The sequence below is a fragment of the Chiloscyllium plagiosum genome, unplaced genomic scaffold (assembly GCF_037043375.1).
Source record: "Chiloscyllium plagiosum isolate Xiang-an unplaced genomic scaffold, Cpla_swu_hap1 HiC_scaffold_25, whole genome shotgun sequence".
NCBI classification, from domain to species: Eukaryota; Metazoa; Chordata; class Chondrichthyes; order Orectolobiformes; family Hemiscylliidae; genus Chiloscyllium; species Chiloscyllium plagiosum.
The window spans coordinates 26,613,346-26,633,873 of NW_028270163.1; the positions used below are offsets into that span (position 1 = coordinate 26,613,346).

At 38.4% G+C, this 20,528-nt stretch overlaps 1 protein-coding gene across 1 annotated transcript in view; it reads left to right on the top strand.

Moving 5' to 3' along the window:
• ogfod3 (2-oxoglutarate and iron dependent oxygenase domain containing 3) overlaps positions 1–16,971 on the top strand; it is a 145,292-nt gene extending 128,321 nt beyond the window's left edge. Inside the window, exon 9 of the mRNA XM_043714605.2 lies at positions 14,186–16,971. Within this exon, the coding sequence (XP_043570540.1) occupies positions 14,186–14,322 (137 nt within the window). The 3' untranslated portion in view covers positions 14,323–16,971. The remainder of the gene's footprint in view (positions 1–14,185) is intronic.
• Positions 16,972–20,528: the final 3,557 nt, after the last annotated feature.

The following is a 20,528-nucleotide window of genomic DNA, read 5'->3' on the forward strand; positions in this document are numbered from 1 at the left end:
CGCAGTTTAATTCATGTTTTTCTAACAAAACATTTGCCTCCCTCATCCAAATAGATTTGAAATGTAGTTTATCATTTGGTGGAAAAGCCCTCGTGTTGTACACATGATGTAGTCTCTGGACTGGGGAAAATGTTTTTACTGTCAAGTAGATCAAAGCTGCAGACTTAATCAAATTAGGAACCAATAGCAGTGATACTCATAGAGATCCACAGTACAGAAAAAGACCCTTCAGCCCATCATATCTGTGCGAGTCAAAAGCAATCACCTAACCATTCTAAATCCCATTTTCCAGCATTTGGCCAATGGCCTTTTATGCCTTAGGTTCCTGATGAAGGACTTTTGCCTGAAACATTGATTCTCCTACTCCTCGGGTGCTGCCTGACCTGCTGTGCATTTCCAGCACCACACGTTTTGAGTCTGATCTCCAGCATCTGCAGTCCTCACTTTCTCCTAGCATTTGGCCCATGGCCTTTTAATACTTGGAATTGCAAGTGCACATCTGATTATTTCTACAATGTTATGAGGGCTTCGGTCTCTCCACTCTTACAGGCAGTGAGCTCCAGATTCCTACTGCAGTGATACATGAGTAATTCTATTTTGTGAAACCGATTAAATTATAATTTTAAGAGGTAAAGGGAAATCAGTGGCACTGCTGATTCATTCAGCAACTGCTTTTCTGGTACTGTTTGATCTTTGTTTTGTGAATTTGAAGAGTTCTTCGCTTGGATGTTGTCGGGTATGGATGTTTTGAGTTATAAAGTTTGGGGCGGCACGGTGGTTAGCACTTCTGCCTCACAGCGCCAGAGACCCGGGTTCAATTCCCGCCTCAGGCGACTGTCTGTGTGGAGTTTGCACGTTCTCCCCGTGTCTGCATGGGTTTCCTCCGGGTGCTCCGGTTTCCTCCCACAAGTCACAAAGATGTGCAGGTCAGGTGAATTGGCCATGATAAATTGCCCGTAGTGTTAGGTATGGGGTAAATGTAGGGGTATGGGTGGGTTGTGCTTCGGCGGGTCGGTGTAGACTTGTTGGGCCGAAGGGCCTGTTTCCACACTGTAATGTAATCTAATCTAATCTAAAGAAAGGCTGCGACTTTTTTCACTAGAGCATAGGAGATTGAGAGATTTAAGAAAAGACATGGGGGCAAATTTTCTCGACAAAGTGGTATGTGTGTGGAAGGAACTTCCTGAGGATTTGGTGGATGTGGGGACAATTTCAATGTTAAAGACATTTGTTTAAAGGGTTTGGAGGTGTATGGGCCAGGATCAGGCAGGTGAGATTAGTTTAGTTTGGGATTATGTTTAACATGGACTGGTTGGACCGAAGGGTCTGATTCTGTGCTCTATGACTCTGTGACTCTCTCTGCTCTGTTTTCATTTTCTTCCCCACCCCGCTGCCCCCCCTCCCAAGTCTCCTCATCCATATTTTTAGTGTCTACTAACTCTTTCCAAAGTATGTCTCATGTTCACGGCTCAGTCTCGCATTCCCACATACTAGTTTCCTCTAAGAAATAAAGTCTGACATTTATGTAAGTGATTTATCATATTCCCTAAAGGGTTCAAAGTGTTTCACATGCAGTTAATTTATTTTGAAATGAAAGCAATCCACAAAACATCATTCAGATGAAGAGCAAATTAATTTGCCTTTGGCAAAGATGGTTGAGGGAGATGTCAATTGAATGCCAGAGAATTTTCTGCTTTTTTTAGGAGAGATTCATGGGACCTTTAACACCCATCTTAGCCACTGTAACAAAAAGACAAACCCACTCTGTTTTAACGTTCAGCCAAAGGACAGTAACCATGCTGTATTCCTTCCATTAGGCAGTGGTATTTCAGGTAGGATTATATCCCCTTATCTTAGACTGTAACTGTATGCTCATAGACTCTTGTGTTTTATTTTAAGGCACCAGTTTAAACAGTTTTAATATGGAAAAATAAAGTATTTCTTTAAAAAAGACTGACTGGCCACAGTGATGTGGCATGTTGAGGCACAACAGAGAAAGAGCCCGCCCTTTTGTGTGCTTATATCTTTCTGGAAGGGACAAATGCAAATAGTACAACTGATTCCAAATGCAAGCAACATTTAAACTCCTGAGAATGCAGAATTAAAACTGGGTCAGAATAAAAATAAAATGACAAACGAAAGGTGAATATTCTCAAAACTTACAGGCGCAAGATAAACCCATTGGAGCAGAGGTGGGTAATTTTACCGATTCTGCCATTTGAATGTTTTGCAATTTGTCCATAAAACCTATAAGTAAATGTCTATTCTAAAATATTACACCTTCTTCTGCGTTAAGTGCATTGCCATTTTGCATTTGCAATATTATGGAGCAAGAATCACAATGATGTTCTTTGGGCAAAATAAGTCCATTACTGACTCATCACCACCATGGGTGACTCTGTGTGTGTACCATCACCACCGTGGGTGACCCACTGTGTGTACCATCACCGCCCTGGGTGACCCTCTGTGTGTACCATCACCGCCCTGAGTGACCCTGTGTGTGTACCATCACCGCTCTGGGTGTCCCTGTGTGTGTACCATCACCGACCAGGGTGACCCAGTGTGTACCATCACTGCCCTGGGTGACCCTGTGTGTGTACCATCATTGCCCGGGGTGCCCCTGATCCGTATCCGTATCCTGTTCCTGCCTTATCTCCATAACCCTTGATTCCACTATCCTTGAGAGTTCTATCCAACTCTTTCTTAAGTGAATCCAGAGACTGGGCCTCCACTGCCCTCTGGGGCAGAACATTCCACACAGCCACCACTCTCTGGGTGAAGAAGTTTCTCCTCATCTCTGTCCTAAATGGTCTACCCCGTATTTTTAAGATGTGTCCTCTGGTTTGGCACTCACCCATTAGCGGAAACATGTTTCCTGCCTCCAGAGTGTCCAATCCTTTAATAATCTTTTATGTCTCAATCAGATTCCCTCTCAGTCTTCTAAACTCAAGGGTATACAAGCCCAGTCGCTCCAGTCTTTCATCGTAAGGTAGTCCCGCCATTCCAGGAATTGACCTCGTGAACCTATGCTGCACTCCCTCAATAGCCAGAATGTCTTTCCTCAAATTTGGAGACCAGAACTGCACACAGTACTCCAGGTGTGGTCTCACTAGGGCCCTGTACAGCTGCAAAAGAACCTCTTTGCTTCCATACTCAAGCCCTTTTGTTATGAAGGCCAGCATGCTATTAGCCTTCTTCACTACCTGCTGTACCTGCATGCTTACTTTCATTGACTGGTGTACAGGAACACCCAGATCTCTCTGTACTGCCCCTTTACCTAAATTGATTCCATTTAGGTAGTAATCTGCCTTCCTGTTCTTGCCACCAAGGTGGATAACCATACATTTATCCACATTAAACTGCATCTGCCGTGCTTCTGACCACTCACCTAACCTGTCCAGGTCACCCTGTAATCTCCTAACATCCTCATCACATTTCACCCTGCCACCCAGCTTAGTATCATCAGCAAATCAGCTAATGTTATTGCTAATATCATCTTCTATATCATTAACATATATTGTAAAAAGCTGCGGTCCCAGCACTGATCCCTACAGTACCCCACTGGTCACTGCCTGCCATTCTGAAATGGAGCCGTTTATCACTACTCTTTGTTTCCTATCAGCCAACCAATTTTCAATCCAAGTTAGTACTTTGTCCCCAATACCATGCGCCCTAATTTTTGCTCACTAACCTCCTATGTGGGACTTTATCAAAAGCTTTCTGAAAGTCCAGGTACACTACATCTACTGGATCTCTCTCGTCCATCTTCAGAGTTACATCCTCAAAACATTCCAGAAGATTAGTCAAGCATGATTTCCCCTTCATAAATCCATGCTGACTCTGACCTATCCTGTTACTGCTATCCAGATGTGCCGTAATTTCATCCTTTATAACTGACTCCAGCGTCTTTCCCACCATTGACGTCAGACTAACTGGTCTATAATTTCATGCTTTCTCTCTCCCACCTTTCTTAAAAAGTGGTATAATATTAGCCACCCTCCAATCCGCAGGAACTGATCCCGAATCTATCGAACTCTGGAAAATAATCACCAACGCATCCACGATTTCTCGAGCCACCTCCTTCAGTACCCTGGGATGTAGACCATCAGGCTCCGGGGACTTATCAACCTTCAGACCTAACAGTCTCTCCAACACCAATTCCTGGCAAATATAAATTCCCTTCAGTTCAGGTCCTTCAGCCACTGTTACCTCAGGGAGATTGCTTGTGTCTTCCCCAGTGAACACAGATCTGAAGTACCAATTTAATTCTTCTGCCATTTCTTTGTTTCCCCGTAATATATTCCCCTGTTTCTGACTTCAAGGGCCCAATTTTAGTCTTAACCATTTTTTTGCCTTTCACATACTTAAAAAAGCTTTTACTATCCTTCTTTATATTATTGGCCAGTTTACCTTCGTACCTCATTTTTTCTCTGCGTATTTCCTTCTTAGTAATCCCCTGTTGTTCTTTAAAAGCTTCCCAGTCCTCCGTTTTCCCACTTATCTTTGCTATGTTATACTTTTTCTCTTTTAACTTTATATGTTTCTTAACTTCCCTCGTCAGCCATGGCCACCCATGCCTCCTCCTGGGATCTTTCTTCCTGTTTGGAATGAACTGATCCTGCAATTTCTGCATTATACACAGAAATATCCGCCATTGTTCCTCCACGGTCATCCCTGCTAAGGTATTGCACCATTGAACTTTGGCCAGCTCCTCCATCATAGCTCCATATTTCCTTTATTCAAAGAAATATTGTCACTTCCGATTGCACCCTCTCCCTCTCAAATTGCAGATTGAAGCTTATTGTATTATGGTCACTACTTCCCAATGGCTCCTTCACTTCGAGGTCCCTGACCAATTCTGGTTCGTTACACGATACCAGATCCAGAATTGCCTTCTCCCTGGTCAGCACCAGCACCAGCTGTTCTAAGAATCCATCTCTGAGGCACTCCACAAAGTCTCTTTCTTGAGGTCCAGTACCATCCTGATTCTCCCAGTCTACCTGCATGTTGAAATCCCCATAACAACTGTAGTAACATCTTTGCGACAGGCCAATTTCAGCTTCTGATTCAACTTACATCTGACATCCAGACTACTGTTTGGGGGCCTGTAGATGACTCCCAAGATGGTCTTTTTACCCTTAGTATTTCTCAGCTCTATCCACACTGTCTCTACTTCCCCTGATTCTAGGTCCCCCCGCGCAAGGGACTGCATATCATCCCTTACCAACATGGCCACCCTACCCCCTCTGCCCGTCAGTCTGTCCTTACGATAGCACATGTAGCCTTGAATATTCATTTCCCAGGTCCTGTCCACTTGAAGCCATGTCTCAGTTATCCTTACAATATCATATCTGCCAATTTCCAAAAGAGCCTCAAGGTCATCCATCTTATTTCTAATGCTTCGTGCATTCATGTATAGTATTTTTAATTTGTGACTGCCCTCACCCTTCCCATCAACTCCTATTTCACTCAACCTTACAGCATGATCCCTTTCTGAGTTTTCTGCCTCATTGATACAGTTGTCTTTCTTGACTTTCCTTGTTCTAACTTTCCCTTCAATTTCCTTCTTAAACATCCAGTTTGTCCCCTCCCCCCCGCTATTTAGTTTAAACGTAGCTGTGTTGCAGTAGCAAACCTGTCCTTTTGCTTAAACTGTTATGGTCTGAGAGAGGCAGACGGGCCCGCCCATCATGTGAAGGAACTTGCTGCATGTCAGTGCTATGCTACCAGAATATGACCCTGAGCCTACTCTCAATGGGTTTCGGGTGAATGCCTCTGTACTGGTGGGGGGTTGGGACGAACACCTTGATAGCGCATTCTCCATCTCAATGGCAAAGGACAGGTAATAAATGTTGGCCCAGCTGGTGATGCCCACGTTCCACGAGTGAATATAAAAAAAATTCTTAAAAGGATTTGGAGTCTTTGTTCTTAGAGGTGTTACTTCATGTGGTGCTACAATTGGACCTGGATGTGGAGCTCTTTCTGGGAGTGGGAGTGGGATTTACGGGTTGTGAATAAACAGGAGATAAACATAAAGATTTGTTAGTCTCATGAACTGCTGTCCTTGCTGCTCCATGTGTAGTTGTGGATAGCAGAGTGGAGGGTTTCTCGCAAGATGAGTGTCATCTCAAATTCCCTTTCAGGACAGGCATGGTCCCCTTGCTCTCCTTTCAGTAGCCTGCTCCTCAAAGGGGGATTGGGAGGATATTTCCTCTTGTGGGGGAATCTAGAACTGGAGGTCATAGTGTAAAATTAAGGAGGTATCCATTTAAAACAGAGATGAGGAAGCCTCTTCTCTGAGACGTTTGAGAGTCTTTGGAATTCTCTGTCAAAAGATAGTGGATGCAGAATATTTAATTATTTTTAAGGCAGAGGTGGATAGATCCCTGATTATCAAAAGGGTGAAAGATAATTGGGGATATGCTGGAATGAAGAGTTGATGTGAATCAGTTAAACCACGCTCTTTATTGAAGGGCAGCACTGACTCAAAGAGCAGAGTGGACTATTCACAGATGTGTAAGTCCTCCTGGTTGTGTTGAACCACCATGGTGCTGATGTTGCATGAGCTGCTATGTTGGAGCTCTTTCTATGTTTTCACTATGAATCCTAACAGATGCTCGAGGGTCAGTACTCATTACTTACCATGGGACGTGCTGCCCGAGAAAGTGATGGAGGCAAATGGAATTGAACCAGGAGACGTTTAGATTATTATTGGATTTTATTTAAAAATGAAGAATGTCAGGGTTTTTGGGAGAAACGGGGGAATGGCACTGAGTGAATTGCTCATTCGGAGAGTTGGTGCAGTCATGATAGACCAAATGGTGGCCTCTTGTGCTGTAACAGCTGTGTGATAAAGCCAACTTGAGGACTGATAAAGTAAATGGCACATGAGCATTCCCTCCTTAACATTATAAGATGCTCTATCAATTTAGAGAGAGGAGCAGAATACCAGTGTGGAGCAGACTTATGAAGTATAGAAAGTTATCATTCTACTGTTACACAATTACTAACACCAGTACAATGAAATGAAATTAGCTGCACCAAAGTCATTTCAGTTCTTATTCTAGCTTTTCCGATTAACTCTGAGATGGGAGGAAAAGGTTGAACTGAGCAGAGAGTTGAGCAGATATCTACTTCTGAAATAGATGAAGTGGGTTCAGGAGTTCTATTTTTCTGAACCTCCTTGAAATTGGATAATTTCTGGATTTCATGTTCTTTGGAGCTGACATATTTTCCTCCAGTACATTTATTGGATGGAAGTATTCTTGCTCCACGGTTCTTCTTTATTAACAGAGAACTAACCTTTTTGGTGTTTAGTGTTTCTATTTACCTCTCTATAACATCATAATGTGAGGTGACAAGTTTATCTTCACACATCAGAAGGGAATGGAAATGAAGTTAATTAATTCTAACCATATTGGAAATACTGTAAAGGGACTGGCTCCCTAAGCTTCATTTCTTAAACTGCTGCTGGGGGATGCATATCTTCTTTAGTAAATAGGAAGACTTGAATTCTGGACTAAACATTTGTGCTGCACTCCATAGGAAAGTGCATTCTTTCCTTTTACTCTTGAAAACTATGGTAAGAACACTTATGACTGATTTTAGTTTTGTATAACACAATGCATCTGTTTAACGCAAAATATTATGAAACAGAACTGCATCTGTATATTTATTTGTGGAGTTTGGCAGCAAATTATCTTCCTTTTTAAAGTGCCTTTACTTAACTCTGCGCGGATGGTGCATTAACATATTGGATGAACTGCACAAACATTCTTGATCCGACAAAGTTGTGTTTACTATTTTCAAAACTGATTTCGAAATTCACCACTTTAGGTTTTTATTTTGAAGTGAAGTTGTTGGGATACTGGAATTTCAGACGGTAATTCCACCCCCATCTCTGCCTGTTAACCCTGTTTAATGAAAATTACCTCTAGGACCAATATGGATGCTCCAGCAGGTAAAAGCTGAGGAATGATCATGCAGCACTTATTGCTAACTCAGAAATGTTACAAACAATTGCTAATATTACAGGCAAGACTCAAAATTGTAACAGGTGAGATCAAGCATCTTTTTACAGCAAAACCTAAACATTTACTTCTCATAGGTCTCCATTTCACTTTTAGAAAACATCCAATATAAACATGTTTAGATTCCAGTTTCTTCATTTTCTTCAAAAGGCTGGCGGTTTCTGTAGAGTTGCAGCCCAGGAAACAAACAAGCCAACAAATTTCATTTTTCACTTCCATACCTGGTCACCCAAGGAAGCAGCGAAAATGTTTAAAATTCTGAGCACTGCTTCAAATCACCAAATGTGCTCTCTAAATTTTACTGCAAAACAGTTTGCCACTAACAAATGCAAATCTCGCTAAATTTCAAACATAATTGTTCAGGAGCTGTGTGCAAATCAAATTATTTTCTTTGCCCGGTTAAAGAAAATAACCAGGACTTCCCATAGCCAAGGTGTAATGATACAAAATAAATTGGTGCACTTGGTGAAATGCTGACATCAATTGCTTTATTTGGTAATTTTATTGTTTAAAACAAATCACCCTTCATAAGGGAATTGAATAAATACTTAAAGAAAAAAGCATTGCAAGATGTAGGGAAAGAGCAACCAAATGAAAAGATCCAATGCAAAAATGACTTCCTTTTGAACTGAACAATTTTATGATGCTTTGTACAAAAAGAACAGAGAATCATGGTTTCTTTAAAATCTTGATGTTCTATTATTGTTAGTGATGTTTGTAACCACAATACGATACTGCAAGATCAATCATATATATAAATATTTGAACTGTTCTATATAATATTTTTTCCTATTTAAATTGTACTTATATAATCCTTGACTCTGAAAATCAGTATTGATCAGTAAACCTAATAGAGTGGTAACACTAGGTGGCAGTGAGAGGATATCTGATAAACTGCAATGAAAAATTGATATGTATCTTCCTAAGTCTATGATGATGGTAAGTAAAGGTAAATGGGCACAGATTCAAGATTTTAACTATATTACAATGTTACTATATTACAATGTTGGAGATTATACTTGATTACTTGAGATCATTTAATTTTTAAAAGGACAAAAATAAATTCATAAGATTTTCCATTCCTTTGAAAAAAGTATTTTAAAGGAACTGAGTTTTCTGTAAGCATTTGGTGTTTAATTTGCCAAGTATTCTTAATCTTCAGATATTTTACCAAAATGAGGAATTAATTGTATGGGATGCCTGTGTCTTTAACAGACTTTTGATGTATCCATGGATCTTTTCCTCTTCATTGTTGTTGGCAAGAACTGTATTTTATTGTGTTCCAATTTCTTCCATAAATGAGCTCAGAATTTTCTGGAGGACAAGGTTATGAGCTCAGAAATCAATCTTTAAAAATGTGATGTTTTGTAAGTTTTCAGTTTAATTCCTGTCAAAGCCCCTTGATTACAGGATGGCCTGACCCAAGCTCTGACTAGTTATTCTAACCTCTTTCCAAAATTCATAAATTTTTTTCAAATATTCAAGAAAAATTGAAAAAAAAAGAGGTGGCAACTGGACAATAAGCCATTACTGTTTAAAGATTTAGGGTGTAGGTTTGCTCGCTGAGCTGTGGGTTTGATATCCAGACGTTTCATGACCTGGCTAGGTAAAGTTATCAGTGGCGACCTCCAAGTGAAGTGAAGCTGTTGTCTCCTGCTTTCTATTTATATCTTTCTCCTGGATGGGGGTTCCTGGGGTTTGTGGTGATGTCATTTCCTATTCGTTTTCTGAGGGGTTGATAGATAGTTTCTAGATCTATGTGTTTGTTTATGGTGTTGTGGTTGGAGTGCCAGGCCTCTAGGAATTCTCTGGCATGTCTTTGCTTAGCCTGTCCCAGGATAGATGTGTTGTCCCAGTCGAAATGGTGGTTTTTTTCATCCGTGTGTAGGGCTATGAGAGAGAGAGGGTCGTGTCTTTTTGTGGCTAGCTGGTGTTCGTGTATCTTGGTGGCTAACTTTCTTCCTGTTTGTCCTACGTAGTGTTTGTGGCAGTCCTTGCATGGAATTTTGTAGTTGACGTTGGTTTTGTCCATGGGTCTTTTAAATTTGTTAGTTTCTGTTTGAGAGTGTTGGTGGGTTTGTATGCTACTAAGATTCCGAGGGGATCTTAGTAGTCTGGCTGTCATTTCTGAAACTTCTTTGATGTATGGTAAGGTGGTTAGGGTTTCTGGCTGTGTTTGGTCTGCTTGTCGTGGTTTGTTCTTGAGGAATCTGCGGACTGTATTTTTTGAGTATCCGTTCTTCTTGAATACTTTTTATAGGTGGTTCTCCTCTGTTTTCCGAAGTTTGTCTGTGCTGCAGTGTGTGGTGGCTTGTTGGAATAGTGTTCTGATACAGCTTTGTTTGTGTGTGTTGGGATGGTTGCTGGTGTAGATAAGTATTTGGTCAGTGTTTGTAGGTCTTCTGTATCCACAGGTTTGTAGTTCTCCGTTGTCCTTTCTTTCGACTGTGACGTCCAGGAATGCGAGTTTGTTGTCGATTTCTTCCTCCTTGGTGAACTTTATGCCTGTGAAGGTGTTGTTGATTATGTGAAATGTCTCTTCTATCTTGTTTCATTTTGTGATGACAAAGGTGTCATCTACGTAGCGAACCCAGATTTTTGGTGTGATGGTTGGTAGGGCTGTTTGTTCTAGTCTTTGCATTACTGCTTCTGCTGCGAATCCTGATAGCGGAGATCCCATGGGTGTGCCGTTGGTTTGTTTGTAGACTATGTTGTTGAAGGTGAAGTGGGTGGTGAGGCACAGGTCCACTAGCTTCATGATGTTTTCGTTGGTAATGTGATTGATGGTAGTTGGTGTGTGTGTGATGGTCTGTTCTAAAAGTGTGGTAAGTGTTTCCTTTGCCAGGTCACTGTTGATGGAGGTGAACAGTGCTGTTACGTCGAATGAGATCATTGTTTAAAGATGTTGTGCAATTTGCATTAACAGTAGTAGAATGTAGCTTTAGATCCATAACTTATAATCCAATGAGTACTTTAACTTTGACACATTGAAGTGAGAAAAATGCTATTGTTGTCAGCAGGGACAATTTTTATGTACTTCTCTTGGTGGAAGAATTGATAACATGGAGATCATTTAATCTACTCACTTGCTCATTTCTTCACAAGTATGTACAAATGTGATTTTAAAAAAAGGCAATATTTTACAGAGGAATTGAAATGGTTTGGTCTTGACCGGGAGAAATCTGGTGTAAGAAAACCTTTTCTGAAAGGAATAGTTAGTCATTGCCTGAAGAATGCATGAGAAATGGAGGTAGCTTTTAATCAGACATAAAGAGCACATTGAATATTGGGTGACTGACTGCTTTGCTGTATGCATTTGTGATGATTTTCTAGTATTAGGTCAACATTCTATAAGTACTTACACATGATAAACAGCATGAATAGTTCGTGCGTACATTGCTCAAGACTTTTTTCAACAACACTTGTAAATTCTACTCAGGGCCCATGATCAATACAAGCACAGAAGTAACACAAAGCAGTTAAGATTATTCATCAGAAATGTTTACACCTCGTTTTCCTAAAATGACTTTAGGAAAATAAGTTAAATTTGTTGACACCAGTATCCCCAGACTACATTGTGCCATTTCCACATAACATGAAATGAATAAAAAAGCCAAGCCATTCCTCGTCCTATCAGAGTTTGAAGGAATAAGTAAGAAACGTGGCAGTGTAACAATAAAACCTTTTGCATATTCACCTCAGTAAACAAACTGCGCTGAGCCTGTTTTGTACTCTGGAATGTATTTTATTCTCAAAACGCATGGAGTATATCTTTAAGTCTGCAGAATAAAGTGCATAAACCTGGCAATTGACACTGTTTGATGGAGGCTCAGCAGGGTTGATAATGTGTAGACTTTCCATAATGATGGAATTAAGACAGGAGATGAATAGTTTGATCATTTCCTAACTTTCAATTCAAAGTTATATCCAGGAGATGGGTCAAAATATACGTTTAGACTTTAGCTGTTTTACTTTGAAAATCTACCTTTATCAACATCACAATTGAAAACCTTGAATATTTCAGATTGTTACTAATTTCCAATGACAAAACAAAATTAAATTAAGAGTTTAAAGAATTAGGAGAAGATCCATTTGAGCAGCTGCCTCTCTGTTCAGCAGTTCAACTGTTCAAAATAAAATCAAATTAACTTTTTTGTCAAGAACAGGTACCTTGCCGAGACACTGTTTCAATCACAATGCATAATAATATTGTTATGAAGTTTTATACTATGGATTACATTTACTTCTAGAATTAAAGGTCACTGTTCATTAACTTTGCTTCATACTCCATTTTGTGCTTTGAATAACCCTGCATTTGGTCTACATTCATGTAACTTTATAAAGTCGGTACTTCTTTTACTGACTAAAAATATGTACAAGAGTTTTGGAGATTTGAACTCTAGTCCTGCTAATATTAATTCATATTATATCTGTTAAAGTGTCAACTTTTATTAAAATTTAATATGCCTTTATCTCTGTATAGTAGACTAGATATAACTTGAAAAATTACATGAGTATGTTAAATATAAATTCATTGAAATTTAAGAAATCCCTTGTTCCAAAGGTTATTTAAAGTAAACAGCACTTGTACTGCCAGTTTTCTGTTAATTGTTCACATCAGAAGTGAGATTATTGTTATAAATTCCAGGACTGGCCAGTTTATTTTTTATTGTTCTAATCTTCTGTTATCTTTAAAAGTATTAGGCATAAAACATCATCTGCAAGCTCTTAACATGACTGACTGAAGAAAAAAGAAAGTAGCTGTTTGTAAAATAGGCACAGTCCTTAGTGCATTTTGAGGGTGTATGCATGCTATACGACAAAACTGTTGTTGTGAGGTGCAGAATGCAATGTTTAAGCTTTCAAACCACTTAATGACAAAATGCAGCACAAAGTGGTATTCAATATCCTATATTCATCTATTGATACTTCTATAATTTGTACTGACTAAAAACGCTGAGGTCACATTCATGAAACTACAATGACTTTGCATTGAAGATATCTCTACAGTTACTAGATTGAACTGTGCATTGGAGAGGAATATCATGACACTTTGGAACTAATGACAAGTGGAGTGTACCTGCTTTAATGCAGGGAAAGGTAGAATCCAATCTGTGTTCAATACAGATCAACATCCAGAAATAGGGTATTTCACCATGTATTCATGGTTTTTTCAGTGATGTTTGTTGGATAATAAATATTGGCAAGGTCACTTGGAGAACTCTCCATCTCTTTAACTCATGGCGTGGGATCTTTTATCATTTAGCTGGGAAAGTGAAGGTGAGGATGTGCTGACTGTGGGGGAAGGTTGGTTAACCATCTCATTAGTGGAGCAGTGTTTCTTTAGTACTTCACCAGCGTGCTATCTCGGATTATGTCTCCAGCTGTGGCTTTCAGTTTGAACCACGGCCTTCTGCCTAAGTGCTGCCACTGAACCAAGGCTAGCACTGCATTCAATAGGGGTTGAAGTTTCCGAACTTGACCCCTTGCTGAGTTGATATTCTCCAATACCCATGATGTCTGTAGGTAGCACAACAGTCCTTTGCATTGAAATACCAATATTTGTTATAACTGTTGCATTATTTTACCACATTTTAAATGTGTACTACAGTTTTCTGTGGTCAAACCACTGGTAAGCAATATAGTTTCTTGTCTTCCTCTGAAGATAACGGAGGGGCAAGTTACTTACCTATTGTCCTTATTCTATATAATTATTTAGCATCAGTGCAACTCTAGTCCTCTCTATGCGCGGCTGTTGTAATGATTTCAGTCATTTTAATTTGATATAACTTTTCTGTATTGTTATTGGTATGTGGCTGTGGTTTTGTTCAAGCAGACACAATCGGACGCTAGTTAATATGAACTAAACCACAGTCAAAAGAATGTAATCTTTGAGAGGTTTTCAATTTTCAGCCTTCTTTGGATATGTGTCTTCGGAAACAATCAAACCGTTAAACATATTTTCACCTGTAGTTAAATAGTTCAAGGTGACATGTATTCTCCAGTAGTACTTTGTAAAATAAAACCTGACATTTTCTGGATATATTGATGTTTGAATGATGAAGATAGCAGCAGTATTTTCAGTGTGGTTTTAAATGTAAACACATGTCTTACAACTTTATCTGAGTTAATTGTTGCATCTTTTCATGCTGCAGGTCGCGTTTCTTTCTTCACATCTGGTTCAGAAAATCTTCATTACGTGGAAAAGGTAGAGTGGGGTACAAGATATGCCATCACAGTGTCATTCAGTTGTGACCCTGCCCATGCCATTGAAGATCCTTCTTTATCATAGACTGATTGGGGCCTTGAAGAACAACTCCTAGAAATAAACTGCCAAAAACAAAAACAAGTAAATCAGTTATACACTCAAAAACATTGATTTTTAAGTTAGATTGAAAACCAAATATGGAGGAAGTATTACACTATTGAAAATTGGCTTGGATCCATGGTCATAGAGCTTTAACTGTGTTCCTGAACTAGTTTCTATTTAAAGTTTTTTTTTATTAATGTTATAATGCTGAGTGTCACTGTCAAATTATATAAACACCAAATGTCTTTATGCAATTATGATATGACAGCGAAACATGACATTTAACATTGCTGTTCAATTGATATTCATGAGTTTGTTGAAAGTGTTAACTGGCTGAGTATTATCTGGTAGTATATTGCTGTTAGAACCACATTTTGGACTTCTATTAAGCTATTTCAATTCTTTAATCAGAGTATCAGGTATTTGCTTTTTCAAATTAAGTGTGGTCACCTTTCAGATGTTTATTCATTAAAAATGACATCAGGTTGTCATTCCAAATCTATTGTGAAGCCTTCAGGTCAGGATCAGTTCCTGCAACAAGTGCCATATTTGACCTCTGTCAGTGTTTGTGCCAGAGTAGATTTGCTGAATGAATCTGAGAATAATTAATGAGTGTTTAGTGTCTAATGTTTGACGCTCTACTTAATTAATTCAAGTTTTCCTATATGAAACAAACCCATGTTAAATAAATCTTTTCAAACAGTCCTGCCAACAGCCTGAGCAATTATGTTCTTTATTGAAAAGTATTTAACTCTCCATTTACCACATGATAATAAATAGGTAGTGGCCCCTTCATACTGTTCTCTTTCCCTAATTCTGTCTATACAAGACTAACATCAGAATAATCTATCCAGGCAGTTACATAGTTTCTATATTTAAGAATGACAGCAGCAGTGTAGTTGCTGTCTCTTTGAGTTTGGCATTAAATTTTTAAAAACTCATTCATGGGATGTGGACATCGCTGCCTAGGCCAACATTTATAGACAGTCTCTAGTTGCCAATGAAAAGTTGGTGGTTAGTTGCCTTCTTGAGCTGCTGCTTAAGGTAGAACCACAATGCTGTAAGGGAGCAAATCAAGTCAGGATGGTAAGTGGCGGGGAGGGGAATTTGCAAATGGTGGCGTTCCCATGGATCTGATGCCCTTATCCTTCTAGATGGAAGTAGTTGTGGGTTTGGAAGCTGCTGTCTAAGGAGCCTTGGTGAATTTCTGCAGTGCACATTGCTGTGACTGAGTGTTGGTGGTGGAAGAAGTGGATGTGAGGCCAGTCAACAGACTGTTTTGTCCTGGATGGTGTCAAACTACTTGTGTGTTTTTGGAGCTGCACCCATCCAGGTAAATGAGTATTCCATCACATTCCTGACTTGTGCTTTGTAGATGGAGGATAGACAGAAGTGATATTCATTTCAAGGAAAGGAACAATTCCACTTTGGTGCCCAAGCATTTCTAGCTCAGATAACTCTGGAACAGAATTTCTTCAATGTGACATCCAAAGCACACCTGTTGGATAAGTTAATAATCTACACTTCCATGACAAGTTCAACCTATGGAGAATAATTTGTAGTTACATGAGAGTAAGGGGCTGGACTCTAGTCTACTAAGACCCAGGTAGAAGCTGACTTATTAATTTCATATCAGATATTTTAAAGCACCAGAAAAGATTTTCATCTGAAATTTAGCAAAGTAAGAAATGCCCTCCTTAAAATCTTTAAAGATATTAATAACTTGATCATCAACAACTCCATTGGATACACAATGGCATTTGAAGAGCTTTTAACTCCTAACCTACTGGTTTCATCTGTTGCTAAAATGCCCCAGTTACCCGACATCCACACATATTGAATGTTTTAACCAACTGAATTAATTTGGCATCCAACCTTTTTACATGTGGTTATATATTGGTACCATTTTTTAAATTTGATACATTTTTGCATCTGTCCTGATGAGTGCAAAATGAAATGCTTTTGATGATAGACCTCTTTCTTTTGATGATATTCATTGAACTCTTTATTCAGAGATTCTTTCATGCCGAACTTGAAGTATTAAACATCACTTATTCTAAATACATTTGTGTTGAATTCAACCAAACATTAGGCAGGTAAGAAAATTTCAATTTCCTCGATTGTATTTTCTTCGAAGAGAAAATTTATTCAAGAAATTAGGTTTGTTGATTCTGAATATTTAGCTTCAATTTCACTACTTTGATTTGAGTTCAAATCAAGCATCAGGTTTAAAAGATTAATTTATTTGCTTAGTTTTGTAATTATTACTTTGAGTAGTCATGGAAAGACTCCAGCAGTTAGAAAACACTTAATAGCAAGAAAATATAGCTCCTCAAAATACTTTCTCTTTTTAGTGTAAACTCTCAGTTATTTGTGAAAAAAAGTAAAGTAAGAATTTCGAGAAGCCACCTTGTCTAGTTAAATGGAAATATATCCAAGATTGATTCCAGAATCAAGATGGGTTACCATTTAAAACTGAAAACAAACATAACAAATGTTTTAATTGGTTGTAAGAATTTAACTTTTAACAGTTGTAAAAAGCAGATTAAGTAATTATTTATAAAAGTGAGATGTCATGGAAACCAAATGTTTTTGCAATATATGTGATAGTTTATTAAACACATACAGTAATCTAAACTTCATTTCTTCCCACTGGCAGCATAAATAGTTGTTACCCTGTCAAAAATGTAACTGCTTAGTAGAAACACTGAAAAATTCAGCAACATGCAAATACTTAGTGAAGCACAATTATTTGAGATGAAAATGAACCAGCACACAAGTGTTCTAAAACAAAAATACTGTGCTATTTTCAGTGTTAGTATGACTTACTCACTATCCTTAAATTGGGGCTAGCTAAAATCTCTATAGATTCCTAAAATGAAAATGATAACCAAGATCATCTCCAGAGTTTGATAAACAGCACAGTAAGGATAAAATTATGCATTGGATAAGGAAATGAAATCTGTCTTCAAATGAAGATACATTTCAAGACTCAATAAAGATTCATCGCCAGATCCAGCAAACAACTAACAATCAAACTACCTTCTCTACAAGTGGTACAATAGATCTTTCTGATGGTTGACTAAATTACAAATGTAAAGAAGTCCTGCTGCAAAATTTGGGTATCTGGGTTAAAAGTAAGAAAATATAGTAGAAGGTAAGTCGTGATTCTACTGAGTGGCAGAGAGGGATTCACTGACCGATCTCATCTTCTATTTTGTGCATTCAGCTGTCAGTTAAATACTGGGATCACCAAACAACTTTTATGGACTGCCAATTCTCAGAATAGTCGGGGCCCAATTATTCTCAAACATCAGCCTAGACTGGGCCGTCCTATAGTGGAATAATAATAGGAATGTTCCTAGGCTTTAAAGTATAAGTTGCCTTTGGAAAAGGTTTAGTGGTTTTTAGTCATTTGTTATAGTACAAGTTTTCAAATACATTCTCAAATATGAAAGCAGCATGTGCGTATGTAGCAAGACCTGTGAAACATTGGCTTGAACTGATAAATAACATGTAACAATCAGGTCACACAAGTGCCAGACAAAGACCGTCTCCAAAAGGGAGAATGTAACCATGACCTGTGACCTGTGGCATTATTATCAATGAATCTCCCACTATCAATGTTCTGGGTGCTTCCATTGACATGTCATTAAATTGAACCAGCCAAATAAATATTCTGGCTACAAGAGCAGGTCTGAGGCTAGAAACTTTCCAAAGCTTCTTCAACATCTATAAATCCCAAATCAGTAGTGTTTTGGAATGCTGTCCACTTAATTGGATGTGTGGTTCCAACAATACTTGAGAAGCTCAACACCAAGCAGACAAAGCAACTCACTTGACCAGAACCTCGCCCACATCTTCAATATTTACTCTTTTCACCACTGACACACATCAGTAGCAGCAGTTTGTAGCATAGTATATATAATAAATTACTTTAACAGTACCTTCCAAACCCACAGTCACCACACATAGAAGGACAAGTGCAGCAGATAAATGGGATTACCACTACCTGCAGGAACCCCTCAGGCTGTACTCTGACTCAGAAATATTGGAATTTATTTCCTAAGAGCACTGTGGGTGTACCTACACCAGATGACCTGAAGTAGTTTCTGGAGGTAGCTCACCACTGCTTTTTCAAGGGCATTAAGGATGGGCAACATATGCTGACATTACCAGCAATGCCACATCTTTTAAAAGGATAAAGTGGAATACTGTGTTGCTCATTTAGCTATTAACTGCAAGTTTGAATCACTTCAGTTGAAGGTCTTTATGGAGATTAAAATATGCTACCAATTTTGCGTCTTCATCCTATTGTGTTTCTACCTTCAGTCTTCAATTTCCATCTATTTTTATCTTCAACTGTATTTGAAAGAATATGTTCCTGATGCTAATATACAAAACTAGTGGTATGATTTACTTTAGAGGTTTGACTTCAAGGTTATCTTTAGTTGTCCGCTTTCTAGCGGTTGACACGTTTCTACTCCTTTAACTAAAAATAACAACACTCCATTGAGTTGTCTTACATTGAGTCTACACTTTGGAATAAATAAAGTTATGTGCATAAAGGAGAAATGGGAATTGGCAATAACCTTTCAAATGTATCACCGTTTTCAATTAATTAAACCTCACCTAATACTTCATAATTTGTTAATTCTTGCTGGCTGAATGTTTCAGATTTTGAGTCGAGGAATACTTAACAAGCTTTCCATGATTAATCCCACAAACAGCCTGTCACAGGAGGAAACAAATTATGCCACTCAGACATTTGAACGTTTCATAAAAATCCACCTGGCAGCAGATCCTCCATTCTCCTTCCACGTTTATGGATTAAAGCAAATAATGCAGAAAACAACACACACGGTACTTAATGATTCATCATCTCCTCAGCTGTAATCTTGTCATTTGCTTCCTGTTATGGCAGGGAACCTGTCATTACAAAATTGATGCTAGTTTTCATAAAATGGAAAGAACATTTAAGAAATAATTAAACCCCATATTTTACACTTGAAAAGCATGAATCAGGCATAATCTATAAGTCTTTCACTGTTGAACAACATGATACAACAATTCTGTTTTAATAAATCAACCAAGGTTAATTCTGTAAAGTTTATTTTTGGGTTACATTCTATTGTAAGATAAAATACTTCAAAAGATACTGGAAATGTTTAGTTTGAAGGATTCTGGAGGAAAGTTACACGCATTGTACAAATCTACATTGGTTTAAAAATTGCACAATAGAGTTGTTTTACTTTGCACCCAATTATTACACAGGCGCAAAGGATTAAATGGGTTTTAAATAACATAGGTGAAAGATAATTGGAATTTGCTTTGCTACACGCCATCTTCAGATTCAAATTAATCAACTCCAAATTGTGTTTCGTATATTGACCTTTCGAAACTTGAAGCCAAGTGTCTGAAGGATGCATGAGTCTGGTTGGTGAGTGGAACCAGGGAATCCAAGTAAGTCAGACATTCTTTATCGAGAGGAAATGAAGTCATTTAAATTAAAATGCAATAATATTGTTTTATTTACTGACAGACTGTTCAATCAGTCCAGAAATCAGATATTCTGCAACAATGACAACCTTTTTTAATAAATATGAACTCGTTGTGGTATTAATTTAAAAAAAATATTCTTTGAAGCACAAATTTGAGTGCAATCCAAAGGGACCTGAAACATAACAATTACGGAAGTGAACAAAAATCAACTTGATTAATTGATTACTTCCATGCTGTATAAATGGTCTTATATCCATTTTGGTGATACTTTGCCCTTTAGTTTTGATATTCACATTGATACACAGGTGAGGGATATCTATGCTGGGTCTGAATCCAGCCAACAATATAATTCAGTACTGCTCCAATTACATAGAACTCTGACCATGTCTCATTTGAACAATTGTGTTCAATTTTGAGTGTCTAATGTTACAGGATCAACTAATCTCGGAGAAAGCGAATTCACTCAGATGATCTCTGCAATAGACCAACTTGACTCTAATATGAAATTGAATCATCTTGAGTTATATCCTCTGAGGATGAGAATTTTAAGTGAGATTGCTTTAAGGTCATTGAATACAGCTAGTGAATGATTTTCCTCTAGTCAAAGAATCAAGAACAAGCAGCCTTAGATCTAAGATTCTGATTCAAGGTAGTTGGATGCGAATTCAGAAAATACCTGTTCCCAA